This window comes from Arachis duranensis, chromosome 6 (assembly GCF_000817695.3).
Source record: "Arachis duranensis cultivar V14167 chromosome 6, aradu.V14167.gnm2.J7QH, whole genome shotgun sequence".
NCBI classification, from domain to species: domain Eukaryota; kingdom Viridiplantae; phylum Streptophyta; class Magnoliopsida; order Fabales; family Fabaceae; genus Arachis; species Arachis duranensis.
Genome location: NC_029777.3, coordinates 106,145,558 through 106,164,333, shown reverse-complemented (window position 1 = coordinate 106,164,333; position 18,776 = coordinate 106,145,558). Strand labels below are relative to the sequence as shown.

General features: G+C 33.2%; 4 protein-coding genes and 1 long non-coding RNA gene across 5 annotated transcripts; 2 read left to right on the top strand and 3 right to left on the bottom strand.

Moving 5' to 3' along the window:
• Window positions 1-5: 5 nt before the first annotated feature.
• LOC127748554 (uncharacterized) lies at window positions 6-239 on the top strand. The gene is made up of 2 exons (XR_008010652.1): window positions 6-80; window positions 119-239. It is a non-coding gene; the product is annotated as an uncharacterized LOC127748554 (long non-coding RNA).
• An 891-nt stretch (window positions 240-1,130) lies between these two features.
• On the top strand, window positions 1,131-7,959 carry LOC107495658 (probable folate-biopterin transporter 2). The gene is made up of 6 exons (XM_016116835.3): window positions 1,131-1,860; window positions 3,251-3,510; window positions 3,614-3,709; window positions 3,814-3,984; window positions 4,363-4,980; window positions 7,869-7,959. The coding sequence occupies exons 1-5, from the start codon at window positions 1,479-1,481 to the stop codon at window positions 4,963-4,965; spliced, it is 1,512 nt and encodes a 503-aa protein (XP_015972321.1). The 5' UTR covers window positions 1,131-1,478; the 3' UTR covers window positions 4,966-4,980; window positions 7,869-7,959.
• On the bottom strand, window positions 5,054-7,777 carry LOC107495535 (L-type lectin-domain containing receptor kinase IX.1-like). The gene has a single exon (XM_016116680.3). It carries the CDS (start codon window positions 7,321-7,323, stop codon window positions 5,335-5,337), a length of 1,989 nt encoding a protein of 662 aa, XP_015972166.1. The 5' UTR covers window positions 7,324-7,777; the 3' UTR covers window positions 5,054-5,334.
• A 146-nt stretch (window positions 7,960-8,105) lies between the features above and the next one.
• LOC107495487 (L-type lectin-domain containing receptor kinase IX.1-like) lies at window positions 8,106-10,231 on the bottom strand. Its single transcript, XM_016116636.3, has one exon. It carries the CDS (start codon window positions 10,152-10,154, stop codon window positions 8,178-8,180), a length of 1,977 nt encoding a protein of 658 aa, XP_015972122.1. The 5' UTR covers window positions 10,155-10,231; the 3' UTR covers window positions 8,106-8,177.
• A 355-nt stretch (window positions 10,232-10,586) lies between these two features.
• LOC107495488 (L-type lectin-domain containing receptor kinase IX.1-like) lies at window positions 10,587-12,542 on the bottom strand. Its single transcript, XM_016116637.3, has one exon. The coding sequence runs from the start codon at window positions 12,540-12,542 to the stop codon at window positions 10,587-10,589; it is 1,956 nt and encodes a 651-aa protein (XP_015972123.1).
• Window positions 12,543-18,776: the final 6,234 nt, after the last annotated feature.

Genomic DNA, 18,776 nt, shown 5'->3' with positions numbered 1-18,776 from the left:
GTGCACCTTTTGATGTGAGAGTGCAGATTATTCAAAAAGGTAGCATCTCTTGGTGCAAATGATACAGGGCTATTGTTGAAGTGAAGGTATTGTTCTTTTTAAAAGGTGATGTGAGGAGTATTATTTGCTCCAATCTGAAGCCTTGGTGGTTAGTGATTGTGCTCTGCCAAGTTGTTATCTCTTAAACTGGTTTCTGCCATTGAGTTTATAGTTTCATATGATTATTTTCTTGTATGTAACATTTGAGTTTCAAGCCCTTGTTTTCTATTTGCATCCCCTTGTCAAATACCATTTAGGAATAATTCCTAATTGTTATTTTTCCTAATATAAAATCATGTTAAAATTTGTATTATTGAATTGTCTCGTGAAAATTGAAAGGTGTAACATTTCTGCGTCTGAGGATGTATAATCCTGACTTGACAAGTCAAATTGCCAGCCGCCATGGCAAACAAGAAATTGAATAATATGCTTAACAATTTCTTATTGTTAATACATCAAATGATAATTAATAAAAAATGAGTTAAAATAATAAATATCTTAATCTTGTTAATAATTTTGGATATAAATTTTAAAACCGAAAGAGTTCTTTCATCTTTATTATGAGTGAGATTAAAAAGAAGAATTGAAATATGCTCAAATCCATGTATATAAGAACTAAAAGAAAAACGTAGATTCTTGTTTTTCCTACCTTCTTGGAAGGAAAAAGAAAAACCGAAAACATCTATCACATATTAATTATTTTAGGTGCACACAACAAATCAATTACAACACATATATTAATATACAAATACATAAATTTTTAGTATGCATATAATACTTTTAATTGCTTATTTACATCATTATATCATATATGTATTCCACTTTTCCCTTGCACAATTTTCACCTTAAATAAAAATTTAAACAAACAGTCGGAAGAATTAAGATATGACACATTTTGACAATGAAAATGATGGAACGAAGGGAAGGAAGATGAAAAATTCTTAATATGAGCATTATGAGATTTACTATAATTTATCTGATTCTTCAAACATGGGAATAAAAAAAAGACCTTTTTGTTATCTTAGAAGGTTACTAGTTACAACTTGTCTTGAATCTTATTATCATTGTCCTTTTAGTTGCTTCAATATTTCACAGGAATAGTAGCCAATGGTACCCTTTTTGGCATTTTCCTTTCAATTCACACAAGTTGCTTCATTTAGTTCAAGTTTTGTTTCCTTTCTTTACTTTTCTTTTTCAACTACCTCTTGGTCCAGCCTATTGTTTACTTTTCAAAATTCCCCATTTTTCTTTGTTTTACGTGTAAAGTGATTCAAAACTGAAATCTAGGAAGGAGGAAGGGAAACAAAAGTTCACCTAACACTTGCTAGATTGATAGATTGATAGCTTGATATAGAAAGTTCAATTTTTATTTGAGGGTTTTGTTTAGTTTCATATTTCAAGTTTGGTAGTTGAGTCTATAACACAAAGGGTGCGTGATAATGCAAGAGGAGGAAACTAAGGAAGAAGAACCCTTTGCTGAATCTACAGAGGAAAATGAACAATTTCACCCAACAGAGGGTATTATTTGGGGTTGGGTGTGCATTCCAATCAATTGGTTTAGAATGCTTTCAAGGGAAATGCATTGGAGCTTTGTGTTTGGTGTGGTTGTTGTTTATGGAATAAGCCAAGGACTTGGTGGTTCTCTTGCTGGTGTTGGAACAAAGTATTACATGAAAGATGTTCAGAAGGTGCAGCCATCTGAGGCACAGGTTTATGCTGGAATCACATCCATTCCTTGGATTGTTAAGCCTCTTTGGGGACTTCTCACTGATGTTATCCCCATTTTCGGCTACCGGAGGCGACCTTATTTCATTTTTGCTGGTATGTAATACATTGTGAAGATCTTTTCTTGTGATGTTTTCATAACTAGATATTATGACTTTGTCTGACCTTCTAGTAGGATAAAACTTAGTTGTTGTTGTTGTGTGTATACATATATATTTTATCTTCTTTAGTTCAGATACATAATATTAGTTATGTGTTCAGCTGAATTAATGCTTTAAATCCGAAGCTTAGATTGATTGTTCACTCTAGTATAGCTTTACTTAATTACTTCTTTTGTTGTTTTTATGTTTTTCCTGAATCTTGATCATTTTAAATGAACTTGATTGAATACTAAATGTGTGTATGTTGTGACTTTTAATCACAGTGTACATAGTTGAAGCTCGGTAGTAATAGATGAGGAGAACAATAAATTAGATTTAGATGTTACGGGAGATTGAATCTTAGTAAAGCCATTTAGTTGTGGCACTTCTCAATACTTTTGAATAATTTGATTTCAAGGAAAGGAAGTGGATTATGATCTTCATTTCTTCACAGTACTATAGTGCTATTGGGGATGGCATATCTTATTTCTGGAAAGTTAATCAGATAGTGTCTCATAAGTCTTAACTGGGGACACTGAAATATTGGGCAGTGGCTCAGTGTGCTTCTGAGTTCCGAACTCGATCACCAGGAATCCAACTAGTTTGGCTTGAGGAACTTTTGTTGCCTCTCTCAGAATTGGTTTGTCCCATCATTGGGGATGAGCTTGCCTACCACTCAACCAACCCATAGTTGGTTTTAACTTTATAATATATAGTATTAGTATCAGTGGATAAACTTCTTATTATAGGAACCCATTAAGGACCATTTGGTATTACTAAAGAAAGGTTTGGGAGAAAATGCTAACTAAATTACCATTCTACCACAATGTAACCCGCCTACTACAAGAAATGTTTCCAATCATCTAATTAATCATAACCACCTACCTAATTGAACCAACCCAAAGTAATATGTATTTTGTAACTGACTGAATTGATCTTGGTTATCCTAACTATACTTAACTAAGCAGTTTAGATACATGTTCATTACATTTTCATACTCTATTTAACTACAGAAAATGAATCACAACATTCTAGTCCTGTGAGTTGCAATGATATCATTTGAAGTATTTACCTTTCTCTGGTGAAATGAATTGTTGACATATTATATCCTTAGGAGTGGTATGATGCTGCCTCTAAGTTGGAATTTTACCACTAGCCTTAGTACAAGTTGGTTTCTCTTGTGACAACTTTAGAAGGGTTTACAACCATGAAATTTGCATCATGTGATTCTATTAACATGGTGCTTTACAGATATAAATGCTTCTTGCAAGGATTGGTGAAGAGACTGAGAATTTGGTTCATTACAATACATAACAATGTGATTTTCTGCTCCTCTCTGATTGCAGGTTTCTTAGGAGTAATTGCAATGCTTTTGTTGTCCTTGCATGAAAACCTGCATCTTGTGTTGGCACTTTTGTCATTAACAGCTGGAAGTGCTGGGGCGGCAATAGCAGATGTGACGATTGATGCCTGTGTGGCACAGAACAGTATCGCTCATCCTTTACTTGCTGCTGATATGCAGAGTTTATGTGCCTTCAGTTCTTCTGTTGGAGCACTATTAGGATTCTCCATTAGTGGTATCTTTGTTCACCTTATAGGCCCTATGGTTAGCTCTTTCAACCTTTCATTTTTTAAAAATCAAATCCACAGTTTTTTCTTGTCTTTTGTGCACTTCATCACTTGTATTGTATCATGATCTTTCTTCATAGGGAGTGTTTGGTTTGATGACTATCCCATCTGGACTTCTAATCTTGCTTGGTTTTCTACTTGACGAACCCCATATGCACGACTTTTCCTACAGACAGGTATAACATATCTCTATGTCTAAACTTCATTGCAAAAGTAATTTTGAGTCTTTATGTTGTTCCATGGATAACATGGATAATCTGATTTCCCATGTTGTGTATAGGTGAACCAAAAGTTTATTGATGCTGGCAAGGCAATGTGGACTACTTTGAAGAGCGAAAGTGTTTGGAGGCCTTGCTTATACATGTATTTATCCCTTGCATTGAGTTTGAATATCCTTGAAGGAATGTTCTATTGGTATACAGATTCAAAGGGTGGACCAGCTTTCTCTGAGGTATTGTCATGACTACTCTTCCTATATGCAAAAAGTGATGCAATATCATTTTAAAAATCATCATAATTAGTAAATAAAGAACAAAGTAGATATAATATATGTCTTGGAATCTTACAAAGTAATCAAATCTTTTTCTATTTAGTAATTAAGAGAAAGTTAAGGATGACAGCTTAGGAGGATAAATCAATTTATGATAGGAAGAATTTCCACAAACATCACTAGTATTAAGTGAGAATTGTCTCCGTCACTAGTATTAACTTAATAGGATAATTGGGAGATTAGATCCTTGTGCTCATTTATAGCTTCATTCTACCTAGTTTAATTAACATATCTAGTGTATAGCATGCCACTAATCTTTTTCTTTCATTTCCTATGCAGGAAAGTGTTGGTTTTATATTCTCCATCAGTTCAGTGGGATCCCTTTTGGGTGCAATACTTTACCAATATGCTCTAAAGGATTATGCATTCCGAGACGTTCTCTTCTGGACTCAGTTGCTGTATGGTCTATCGGGTATGCTTGATCTGGTTCTGGTCCTGAGATGGAACCTCAACTTTGGTATACCTGACTATTTCTTTGTTGTGATAGTCGAAAGCATAGCTCAAATGACAAGTAGGCTCAAATGGATGCCTATGCTTGTGCTTAGCTCAAAGCTTTGTCCCTCAGGTATTGAAGGCACCTTCTTTGCCTTGCTTATGTCTATTGATAATGTTGGAGTTCTATCATCATCATGGGCTGGAGGATTTGTGCTCCATGTATTGAATATCACGAGAACACGGTTCGAAAACCTTTGGTTAGCTATTTTGATACGGAATGTTCTGAGACTCAGTCCTCTTTGCTTGCTGTTTTTGGTGCCTAGAGCTGATCCGAATGCTCTGATTCTTCCACGTGAAAGCTTAGACTCCAAGGTAGCTATTGACCACTCTTTGGAATCCAAGAATGTTGAATTAGTGTCTCTAGTAAGCAGTGTTGAAGGTAAATAGACCAAGCACTCTTACCTTCTCTTAGTTAGTTAGATTCTCGCATTAGGATACATAAAAATACCAAGCTATTGATGCTTGAAATTGTGGCATGAGATTGACAAAAGGTTAAAATGTCTCTATTGTTGGAGTTTAATTATTTTTAAATATTTTTCTGTCATATAACTTGTGCTACAGATTTATAACCAAATTAACAAAAGCAATTTAATTTTCAAGTGAAATATTTTATTTCTGCTTAGAAAATAGACAATATTGTATAGCCACTTGAATATTTCATCCTTAAATCAAAGGGACTTGCTATAAAACATAGCTCCCACCAACCTATAAAACTTGCTTTACCAAATTGATTAATTAAATTTCTTTTACATAAAACTAACGTCCATCATTGACAAGGCTATTTGTGATGGGTGATGATTGAGAAGAATTTCTAAAATTCTCCATGGTTGGTTGAAGAGGATGATCATGCATATCATGTGGAAGAGCAGGTAGCGGCGATTCAAGCTGAAGAACCTTGATCACTTGTGCTGCTTTCGGCCTTTCCTTAGCTTTCGGGTTGGTACACCATAGTCCTACTATAAGCAAGCATGTCATTTGAAGTTCATCAAAATTCTTGTTCAATCCTTCATCAGCAACATTCAGAATATTCCCTTCCACATAGAGTTGCCATAGCCACTTTACTAAAGGAATATGATATTCTCCATCTTGGTAAGTCTTCCTTCCACATGCAATTTCCAAAGCTACAATCCCAAAACTATATATGTCTGATTCTTTGCTAGCCCTTCCTCCATTGAGATATTCTGGTGCCAAGTATCCATATGTCCCTACAACTCCTGTCCTTTGAGTCTTCAATCTTGGGTCTACCAATTTTGCCATGCCAAAATCACAAAGCTTGGTGCTAAAATCTGTGTCCAATAGAATGTTAGCAGACTTAATATCTCTATGAAGCACACATTGTTCTGCATCTTCATGAAGATAATGAAGTGCCGTGGCCACACCTAAAGCTATCTTATACCTTGCATCCCAAGGCAGAGCTCTTTTATTTCCAAAGAGATGAGTGTCTAGGCTTCCACTAGGCATGTACTCAAAAATTAGGAAGAACTCTTGTTTGTTGTGGCACCACCCTATGAATTGCACCAAGTTTCTGTGTATAAGACGGCTTATTATCTTCACTTCATTGATGAATATTTTCTCGCCTCCTTGAATATCAGCGAAAATCCTCTTAACTGCGACTGCACGTCCTGAGTGACTTAGAAAACCTTTGTAAACTTGACTTGATCCTCCACTTCCAAGCTTTCTATCATTTGAGAACTCATTGGTAGCTTGAGCTAATTCCTTGTACTCGAATCTTCTAGGTAGTGATGCTTCGTCCAAGTCATTGGCGACTACTTTGTATCTGCGGTTGCCATCATCATGTAGAAGCTTGGCAATTCTTTTCTTGATAAGACAAACACATACCATAAGCACCAAGACAATTATTGAGCAAGTCATTGCAACAATTTCTATGATCCTTTTTTGCCTCTTCTTTCTCTTTACCTCAGAATCGGTGGAATCCAAAGTTGAGTTAAATTCCCAAGAATGAATGTTGTGTTGTGTGTTCGAGCGGCGGCCAGTTGCAGCTGAGAATCCTGCTGTCACATACTCTGGTAGGATTTCAGAGAGGTCAATCTCACAAGACAGAGTATGGGTGCTAGCTCCATCGAAAGACCAAGACACAAGAAGGTTTTTGGTAGAAGAATTATAGGTAATTAAAGCATGACCTTGTTTCCCATTGTTTCCTTCAATATCAAACTTAGTATAATTGATGGATTTGAGGGAATTTTTGTTGATCCCAACATGTTGCACTAGATCTAGAGGATCATAATCTTTATTTTGGTATGTGTCAAATTCCACCATAAACATTTGATTTTGGGGTATGCCAAACTGTGTGGAAATGTTGAATAGTCCAAAATTGCCACCGGCTGAGTTGGGTGGAGTTGTGAAACTCAAAGGAGCCATGTGGAAAGCAAAGCCATCAGCAAGTACACTACCATTGGATTCTGATCCGTGAATAGTGAATGTAAAAGAGGTTGTGAAGTCTGTGAGAACCTTAGTGGATGAATCCCAAAGGTGGAAAGGCTGGCCATAAATGGCTCTTCCAGTTCGATAGAAGTCATAACTGGTGAGCTCTATGAACCCGTTGTTGGCAACTTTGGCATCACCTTCATATGCCATATCTTTGCTTGCATTCTCAACAGAACTGAAATTTATTATATTGAAATGTAATGGGTCAACATTTGAAGGGAAAAGGGTAAGCAGAAGCAGAAGCAGAGAAGAAACCATTGTGCAGTTATGTAAGTGGAAACAGACTAAAGTAGCTAACATGTTTGATCATAATTTGGAAACAGGGTTGATCTGTAATATCCATAATCAATGGATGATTTATAAGCTTTTGGGTAAGGAAATGCAAAAAATAGAAAAGCAGATACAAAGCATCCAAGTGGAAGATTAATATGCTAATAAGCCAAAACTAGATGCCAACAAGGTTGAGACAAAAATGTTTTCATGGGAAAGACTTTAAGATAGTCAATGATAAATCCCAATTATATTATTAATCATTGATGTGTCCTTTTTTTCTCCTTTAGATAAACACAGGTCAACAAAATATGGAGTATGTAATAGAGAAAAGATTAAAGTTTCAGTGTTTAAGGTTCGATAACCTTTGGTTAGCTATTTTGATTCGGAATATTCTGAGACTCAGTCTGCTTTGCTTGCTGTTTTTGCTGCCTAGAGCTGATCCGAGTGGTCTGATTCATCGAAGGGAAAGCTTAGACTCCAAGGTAGCTATTGATCACTCTCTAGAATCCAAGAATGTTGAATTAGTGTCTCTAGTAAGCAGTGTTGAAGGTAAATAGACCGAGCACTCTTACCTTCTCTTAGTTAGTTAGATTCTCACATTAGGATACATGAAAATACCAAGCTATTGATGCTTGAAATTGTGGAGAGATTGTGGTATGAAATTGACAAAAGGTTAAAACCTCTCTGTTATTGGAGTTTTTAATTATTTTTAAATATTTTTTTATCATATAACTTGTGCCACGGATTTATAACCACATTAGCAAAAGCAATTTCATTTTCAAGTGAAATATCTTATCTTGTCTTAGAAAATGCACAATATTGAATAGCCACTTGAAAACTTGCTGCACCAAATTGATTAATTCAATTTCTTTTACATGAAACTAACGTCCATCGTTGACAAGGCTATTTGTGATGGGTGATGATTGAGAAGAATTTCTAAACTTCACCATGGTTAGTTGAAGAGGATGATCATGCATATCATGTTGAAGCTCAGGTAGTGGCGATTCAAGTTGAAGAACCTTGATCACCTGTGCTGCTTTTGGCCTTTCCTTGTCATTCGGGTTGGTACACCATAGTCCCACAATTAGCAAGCATGTCATTTGAAGTTCATCAAAATTCTTGTTCAATCCTTCATCAGCAACATTCAGAATATTCCCTTCCACATAGAGTTGCCATACCCACTTCACTAGAGGAATATGATATTCTCCATCTTGGTAAGTCTTCCTTCCACATGCAATTTCCAAAGCTACAATCCCAAAACTATATATATCTGATTCTTTGCTAGCCCTTCCTCCATTGAGATATTCTGGTGCCAAGTACCCATATGTCCCTACAACTCCTGTCCTTTGAGTCTTCAATCTTGGGTCTACCAATTTTGCCATGCCAAAATCACAAAGCTTGGTGCTAAAATCTGTGTCCAATAGAATGTTAGCAGACTTAATATCTCTATGAAGCACACATTGTTCTGCATCCTCATGAAGGTAATGAAGTGCTGTGGCAATGCCTAGTGCCATCTTGTACCTTACATCCCAAGCCAAAGTTCTTCTACTGCCAAAGAGGTGCGTATCGAGGCTTCCATTAGGCATGTACTCGAAAACTAATAAGAACTCTCGTTGCTCATGACACCACCCTACGAATTGTACCAGATTTCTATGTATAAGTCGACTTATAATCTTCACCTCATTGATGAATATTTTCTCAGAGTTTTGAAAGTCGGCGAAAATCTTTTTCACAGCGACAAAACGTCCTAAATCTTTTAGGAATCCTTTGTAAACTTCACCAGAGCCTCCTCTTCCAAGCCTTTTATCTTCTGAGAAGCCATCAGTGGCTGCAGTTAATTCTCTGTAATCAAATCTTCTAGGTATAGATGCTTTGCCAAGATCTGAAGTCACCAATGTTCCTCCGAGATTATCATCTCGAACATGCTTGGTTCTTCTCTTCTTGATGATTATGGTCAACCAATAGACACTACCTATCACCAGCACTAAAAAAATTGAAGAAGCTACTGCAACTATAACCATTTTTTGCTTCTTCTTCTTCTTCTTCTTCTTTTTGTTTACCTCAGAATCAATGGACTCCAAAGTTGACATGAAATTCCAAGAATGAATAACATTTCGCTCAAAATTATAAGGGCCAGTTGCAGCTGAAAATCCAACCATCACATACTCTGGTAAGATTTCCATAAGGTCAATCTCATAGGACAATGTGTTGGTGCTACTAGCATTGAAAAACCAAGACACATTAAGGATCTTGGTGGAAGAATTATAAGTAATCAAAGCATGAGTTTTTTTGCCATTGTTGTGATTAATATCATACCAAGCATAGGTTAAGGATTTGAGAGAGTTGCTATTGATCCCAACATGATGTTCATGGGGATCAAACTCAGGATTTATAAATGTGTCGAATTCCACCATAAAAACATGATTTTGTACTACACCATACTCTGTAGTTGTGTTGAAGAGTCCAAGAGAGCCACCATATGAGTTGGCTGGAATTTGGTAGCCAAGAGGCGCCATGTAGAAGGCAAAGCCGTCGGCGGTTATGTTAGTTGGTTGAGAAACAGTGAATGAGAAACCGGTTGAGAAGTCAGCGAGAGCCTTGGTTGATGAGTCCCAAAGGTGCAAAGGTTCGCCACAGACTGCACGTCCAACTCGATTGATGTCATTTTTGTTTAGCTCTATGGACCCTTCAATAGGCATGGCATCACCTTCATATAATACCATATTGTCCTTTTCATTCTCAACATTTTTGAAGCTACTTATATTAAAGTGCAGTGAGTGAAGTATTGAAGGGGAAAGGGTGAAAAGAAGAAGAAAAAGAATGTTATGGAAGTGGAAAGAGACTAAAGTAGCTAACATGTTTGATCATAACTTGGAAACAGGGTTGATCTGTAATATCCATATGCATTGGCTGATTTATAAGCCTTTTGGTAAGGAAATGCAAAAATTAGAAAAGCAGGTACAGCATCCAAGTGGAAGATTAATAAGCTAATAAGCCAAAAACTAGATGCCAACAAGGTTGTTACAAAAATGTTTTCATGGGAAAGACTTTGAGGTAGTCAATGATAAATCTCCATTATTATATTATTAATCATTGATGTGTCCTTTTCTTTTTCCTTATATAAACACAGGTCAACCAAAATATAGAGTATGCAATTGAGAAAAAGGTTATAGTGTCACTGTTATTGGAGTTTTTATTTATTTATTATTTGTATATATAAGTTGTACCACCGATTTATATTAACCAAAGCAATTTCATTTCAAGTGAAATATCTTATCTCTGCTTAGACACTAACGTCCATCAATAACAAGGCTATTGCTAATGGATGATGATTGAAAAGAAGTTCTAAACTTCACCATGGTTGCTTGAAGAGGATGATCATGCATATCATGTTGAAGCTCAGGTAGTGGCGATTCAAGTTGAAGAACCTTGATCACTTGTGCTGCTTTCGGCCTTTCCTTGTCGTTCGGGTTGGTACACCATAGTCCCACAATTAGCAAGCATGTCATTTGAAGTTCATCAAAATTCTTGTTCAATCCTTCATCAGCAGCATTCAGAATATTCCCTTCCACATGGAGTTGCCATACCCACTTCACTAGAGGAATATGATATTCTCCATCTTGGTAAGTCTTCCTTCCACATGCAATTTCCAAAGCTACAATCCCAAAACTATACATGTCTGATTCTTTGCTAGCCCTTCCTCCATTGAGATATTCTGGTGCCAAGTACCCATATGTCCCTACAACTCCTGTCCTTTGAGTCTTCAATCTTGGGTCTACCAATTTTGCCATACCAAAATCACAAAGCTTGGTGCTAAAATCTGTGTCCAATAGAATGTTAGCAGACTTAATATCTCTATGAAGCACACATTGTTCTGCATCTTCATGAAGATAATGAAGCGCCGTGGCCACACCTAAAGCTATCTTGTACCTTGCATCCCAAGGCAGAGCTCTTCTTTTTCCAAAGAGATAAGTGTCTAGGCTTCCATTAGGCATGTACTCAAAAACTAGGAAGAACTCTTGTTTGTTGTGGCACCACCCTATGAATTGCACCAAGTTTCTGTGTATAAGACGGCTTATTATCTTCACTTCATTGATGAATATTTTCTCGCCTCCTTGAATATCAGCGAAAATCCTCTTAACTGCGACCGCACGTCCTGAGTGACTTAGAAAACCTTTGTAAACTTGACTTGATCCTCCACTTCCAAGCTTTCTATCATTTGAGAACTCATTGGTGGCTTGAACTAATTCCTTGTACTTGAATCTTCTAGGTAGTGATGCTTCGTCCAAGTCATTGGCGACTGATACTTTGTGTCTGGGGTTGCCATCATCATGTAGAAGCTTGGCAATTCTTTTCTTGATAAGAAAAACATATACCATAAGCACCAATACAATTATTAAGCAAGTCATTGCAACAATTTCTATGATCCTCTTTTGCCTCCTCTTTCTGTTTACCTCAGAATCGGTGGAATCCAAAGTCGAATTGAATTCCCAAGAATGAATGTTGTGTTGTGTGTTCGAGCGGTGGCCAGTTGCAGCTGAGAATCCAACTGTCACATACTCTGGTAGGATTTTGGAGAGGTCAATCTCACAAGACAGAGTATGGGTGCTAGCTCCATTGAAAGACCAAGACACAACAAGGTTCTTGGTAGAAGAATTATAGGTAATTAAAGCATGACCTTGTTTCCCAATGTTTCCTTCAATATCAAACTTAGTATAATTGATGGATTTGACAGAATTTTCGTTGATCCCAACATGGTGCTCTAGTTCTAGAGGATCATAATCTTTATTTTGGAATGTGTCAAATTCCACCATAAACATTTGATTTTGGGGTATTCCAAAATGTGTGGAAATGTTGAATAGTCCAAAATTGCCACCAGCTGAGTTGGGTGGAGTTGTGAAACTCAAAGGAGCCATGTGGAATGCAAATCCATCAGCAAGTACATTATAATCACTACTATTGGATTCTGGTCCTTGAATAGTGAATCTAAAAGAGGTTGTGAAGTCTGTGAGAATCTTAGCAGATGAATCCCAAAGGTGCAAAGGCTGGCTGTAAACGGCTCGGCCGGTTCGATAGTAGTCATACCTGTTGAGCTCTATGAACCCGTTGGCAACTTTGGCATCACCTTCATATGCCATATCTTTGCTTGCACTCTCAACATCACTGAAATTTGTTATATTGAAATTTAATGGGTGAACATTTGAAGGGAAAAGGGTAAGAAGAAGCAAAAGCAGAGAAGAAACCATTGTGCAATCAATAATATTCAAGAGTGGAAACAGGCTTTGTGGATAACATGGCAGATTAGAACTTTAAAACATGGTGGATCATTCATTGATGTACATTGTAACAATCACAAGATGAAATTAATAATTATATCAAAATTAACTACTCGTATAAAATATATATTGAAAATAAGTTAAACGACATGTATATTTATATATGAATACTTTATGATTGGTTTTTTTTACGTGCATGTAGCACTTTTGTGAAACTAAAGCCAAAGTTTAAAACAAGAAAGTGGATATAATACTTTCTAAGATAGTGAAGCAAATCGATGAAAACTAAGATTGACTAATAATTAATGATTGGTCTCATTTTTCCTTTTATTTTATAGTACATAATAAAAGATTAATCACAACGAACCAACAAAGTTGCGATTGGACTTAGGCTGTTTTCCCACATTATTCTGCATAAATAACCAAAGCACAACCTTACCTTGTTTTGCAATGTTGCCTTCAATAATAAACAACATATTTGATTGATATGAGGGAATTGGTGATCCCAACATGTTGCTTAGATATATTATATATTATGAGTTTCGCAGGACCAATATCTAAAAAAGAGTCTTATAAGACTTTGGATTCTCCCATCAAATAAACTAGTTTTTATGATGATAATTCTCTTAAGGTATGTCCATCATTGAGAATTGGTCAACAAAAAAACTACTTTTGGAAGGTTCTGACTGGTAAAAGGTCAAATGAAGTGCCACTGAGTGAAGTATCGCAAAGTGGGGGTCATCGGAACGCCGGCTCTTAAAAAGGAATGGATGCTATGATGAGTATTTGCAAGATGGGATAAGGCTTTGTTGTTATTGTAATTCTTCTAAAATCTTGTAGTTTATTACACTATACTCTTGGTTTAGGAATCTGTTAATATATATTTTATATTTGTATTTAGAACCGTGTAGCATAATCATATCCAATTTATTTATCTCTCTTTTTATAATTTATAAAAGTTGATACCCATCTTATATATAATGAGTTTTAGCCATTTTGCTCAGATTCAGCATTGATTCTTGCCAATCTGTCCGCCACTCTATTACTTTCTCTGAGTATGTTGTTGAAACAAATTTTTCAATTTTTCTTCTTTTAATTTGCAATTAAACGCACCAAAAAATTGGGATGGTTATAGAATTCTAGCCGATTATTGATAAGGGGCTATAACAGCAGCGGTATTGCTATATATAATAATTTTCCTCATTCCCGTAGTCCAAAGTTGAAGTCGTCATAAATTCGCAAAGCTCAGCTTTTTCTATAAATTATTTTATAATGATGTAACATTAGAAAATATTAAAATTATATATAAATTATTAAATAAATATTTTATAAAATATTTTTAATATAAAATATTTTAAATTCAACATTAGTAAATATAATTGCATATTATCTAATCAATCTCTAAATAACAATATTAAAATATATTATATAGTATAATTAATTTACCTTTTAGCGCTACACGTGGGTCTCGTTCTAGTATGTATAATGTTACAAGTTTTTACGCAAATCATTGTTTTTGAAAGGTTGACTACTTCAAGAGTAAATGAGTAAAGACCCAATCCGGTCCTTGTCCATTTTCACAAAGGACAAAGCGATCCCTATCCAAAAAAAAGGGACACTTCGACCCTTGACCTTTTTATTTTGGGACAATACGGTCCCTCTGTTAAAAAATTCATTAAATAATAATAAAAATTAGTTTTGTGGAGGGTTTTATTTGTATTTTGTGGGGTTTTAAACCCCCACAAAAATCTTTTCAACAATATAACCAATTACTACCACTACTACCATTATCTTTTTCATCCTCATTATTATCACTCTTACTTCTATTATTTTTATTGTGTAACCATATTTTATCATCATCATTATCTCTTCTACCGTCATCATCACCAATACCAATATTATCAACATTAAAGTTTTCTTCTTTTATTTCTTATTCCATGTTATTTTTTTCCTTTAAAAGGTATTATACTATAATTACTTTTATTTTGTGGCATCTTTTCTATCAATAGTTTTTCTTCACTTAACCATCATTCATGAAGGAATTTTTTAAAAACAAAGTTATTAATAGTTTGTGGAGGTTTAAAACCCCCCACAAAATACAAATAAAACCCCCATAAAATTAATTTTTATTATTATTTAATAAATTTTTTAACAGAGGAACCATATTGTCCCATAATAAAAAGGTTGAGGGTCGAAGTGTCCCTTTTTTTTGGATTTGTCCTTCGTGAAAATGGACGAGGACCGGATTGGGTGTTTACTCAGAGTAAATTAAGCTTAATTGAGATAATAAACTAATCTAAAACAACACTACTTTGCTACAACGAAAAGTTCTTTAATTTATATTGGTGATTTTGCATCTTATAGTTTGAGGAGGGGGTACAAATTAAACTATTAAGCGAGGAATATCCTAATTCTAAAATCATATTTCATATAATAATATCAGGCAAGATTTTAAGTCTCTATAAAAATCTGGCCTGGTCTCCAAATAAAAACTAAGAGATGAGAGAGAGAGATATGGCTAAGAGCATAGTGACAAATGCAATTGTAATAATGTTGATAACTGAAATAGTTATTTGTTCAGTTATTGCGAAATTTGATAATACTATTCCTGAAGAAGAAAGAAGTTGGACTCCATATTATTATATTATTGCATTTGATGCGAAGGAGTGTATAAGCAAGTGCTGGACTCAGTATCCCTATATATCAAGGAAGTTAAGGGAATGTCTTACTTATTGCTATGATCAAATCGGTGGCACCGACTAGTACTATTAATGGTAAGCATCTAATTTTTTTTTTTTAAAAATATTAGTTGAATAAGTTATTTTTAATTTAATTTAATTTTTTTTGTTATGTATTTTTTTTTCAGTTGATTTTTATTGTGTCAATAAATTATTCGACTAATTTGATTAAACTTGTTACTAAAATAATTTGGTTACGTAACATCATCGTATTTATATTATTTTATGTAGATATTATTTAATCTAATAATTTTTTATTTTACGTATTATTCACTTTTATGACATAAATAAAATGTAACTGTGAAATATATAATTTATTTTAAAATAATAGTCTAAAATAAAAAGAATACATATTAATATAAAATAAATCTTGGTAATGTTAAAATGATTACGAAAAGATAAGATTTTCCTTAAATAATAGATAAACATGTTATATAATTATCTCAATTAAGAAGATGAAATTGGTCTTTAAAAGGTCACACAAATATAGTTGATCTCTAAAAAGTAAAAACCAATTTAATGCTTTAATTTAGTTAGTAATTAGTAAAAGATATTAATATGAGTCAAGGTTTTTTTTTTAATAATTTCAAAACATTAATTTCTAAAAAATAATTTTTAAATGAATTGTCAGAGCTTCTATAATCAGTGGATGCCTTTGCCAGATTTGCCAAGAAAAACAAGAAATAGTACTAAGAAACAAGGGTTTATTTTGTCTCCAGTGACATGTAGTGACATCAATAATGTTGAGAGATGTATGGTATGTTTTGTTTTCACTTATAAAGCACGGATACTGAATTATTGTGTTCACGTATTGGATACATTTTGAATATTCATCGACACTCGTTTGACACACGTGTCTGCAGTGTCTAACCGTATCTTAATAAAAAATAAAAAAAAAATTTTCGGACATATTTGGACACACTTAAATACCATCACGTGTCCGTGTGTCTCTTATTCTTAACATATATTCTTAAAATAAATTTAGATATAATATATATTATTATTTATTAAAACAAAAAATATTTTAAATGATATAATTAAAATAAGATATTAAAAATAATTAAAAAATTAATTTATATTTTAATATCAATAAAATATCAAAATATCATTACGCTTTATCTAAAAAATACTTTATATTTTATATGTATGCGTGTTTCCGTGTCTTATAAAATTTTAAAATTCGCGTGTTGGCGTATCCCATGTCGTCCCATATTATGTGTATCCTATGTCAGTGTCAGTGTCCGTGTTTCATAGGTTTTCAGTGAAATTGTCAAGGAGTGGAACTTGCACACAAGCTAGCTTGCTTTCTTTCTGTTGTGGACATTTAAATAATTCAATGAAAACCAATTTATAGTCGCTAACAATTTTTGTGATAAAGAATTCATCTCTTATTATCTCTTTTATTTTACTTAACATTTCTAATAAAAAATTTAATCAGATAAATTCATATTCACTGCTAAAAAAAATTAGTGTCTTAGACCCCTTTTGAATGGCATGTTTATTTGATTTTTTAACCAAATAAGAGTTTAAATGTCACCGCTTGCTTCCACATAGAGCTATGTGTATACGTGAAAAGACTAGCAAGGACAAATTTTTCTTTTCAAATTGTCGTAGAGACGAATTTTTATTTTTAATTTAGAGATTTGTTCAGTAATAATTAATTTGGATAAAGTGGAATTTTTTCTGCAAAGGACTTCGATAATGATTAATTAAATTGGTAAAATACGATTTTAATCGAACATTTTATAACCTAATTATATTTCTAAAAAGGAGTACATTTGAACTGATGAATGAAATTGAAGTGTGTAAAAATATTGTGAAGATGAAATTGTTGAGGAGAAAATATGAGTAAATTACTAAACAACAAATTAAGATTTACTTCATAAATAAATAGGAAAATTCAGGCCTTTTTGTGAGTGGAAAGTGGTTACAATAGATGATGGACTTAATGACTGTGTCCCTTAGTTGACCCTTGAATAATATAATATGAAAAAGTCTATAAATAATAATTTTATTAAAATTTTGTTAATATTTAATTAGTAAAAAAAAATGTATTAAAATTTAACTAGTATTTAACTACTAAAAAAAAAGTGAATAATTTTAGACTATTAAATATAATTTTACACTATTAAAAATATTAATAATAATTAATTGATAATTACAAATCATAAAATTTATTAATTCTCTAACACTCTTCATCCTAGAAGCCATAAATGGAGAGGATTTTCATGTCAACATTTTAGTTGGGCAAAATTCTTATGTTTCACAAGTGAATCTGATCTAAGGTGGTTGTTAGAGACCTTCAATCTCCTAAAAGGATAACTTCTTTAATTAAATTCATTTTCTTCCTAAAGGTACTCACAGCTGGTCAATAATTTTTTTTTTTTGTCACAAACCATCTAAGCAGGGACACACAAACTAGTTAGATGCTCAAGACTGGGATCAGTGTATTGTGTATGTGTATGTGTTATGTATATGTGAAGGGTAAACCGCTAAATTTTAATCTTATCATATGATTAAGATTAATTTTAAATAATAGGTGGTGGCTGGGGCTAGAGTAGTAATGATTTTAATGTGGGGTCATCAAATAGTATAATTTATAACGCCTTTTGCAACTTGGAATAGAAAACAACGAAAAAGTTAGATAATTATCTATTCAATGATTTGTCTAAGTTGTCAAATGGTATCACATAAATTAATCAGGATCAATGGGAATAATGTGAGCAGTTCCATAAAGTACACGTACATATGAACAAAGACTCAGTTGACCATTAGATAATGCTAGACCAAGAATTTATACATATAGACTATGTTTAGATATTATGCCTAAGATAAAAATTATAAAAACAAAAATATAAAGAAAAAACAGAGATTATTTTTAATTTTTTTATATTTTTGTATTATATTTAGAAAAAATAGATAAAAAATTGTTAAATATCTTTAATTTGTATTTGAAAAAATAAATAAAATTAATTAAATACTTAATAAAAAGACATTATATATTTTTTGATTTTTTTAAATTAAAATTTTTTCGATTAAATCTCATTTTATAATAAAAAAAACTATTTTCTGTGTTTCTTTAATCTTTTTTATCAAAGTCCAACTAGTTTAATATTTATCTTCTTCACTTTATATTTATACTCTTTTTTTTATCTTTTTAATCTTCCATTTTTTTTATTCTATTTTTATACTCTTCTTTCATCTCCTTCGTCTTTTTATTTTTTTTACTTTTACTTCTCCTGTTATGACACTAGTAAATATAGGAGGAAGACAAACTTTAGAAATGATCACGTCAAGACAACACAGACGACGAAGAAGAAGGAATGATATCAAATTAGATAAGTTTCATATTTTCTTTATTTTCTTTATTTTTTTTTATCTTTTTTACTCTAAGAAAAAAAAAAGAAAAAAAAGAAAAAAAGGCACCAAATTGAATGAGCTTTTTTTTTTTATTGATTGCGCAAAA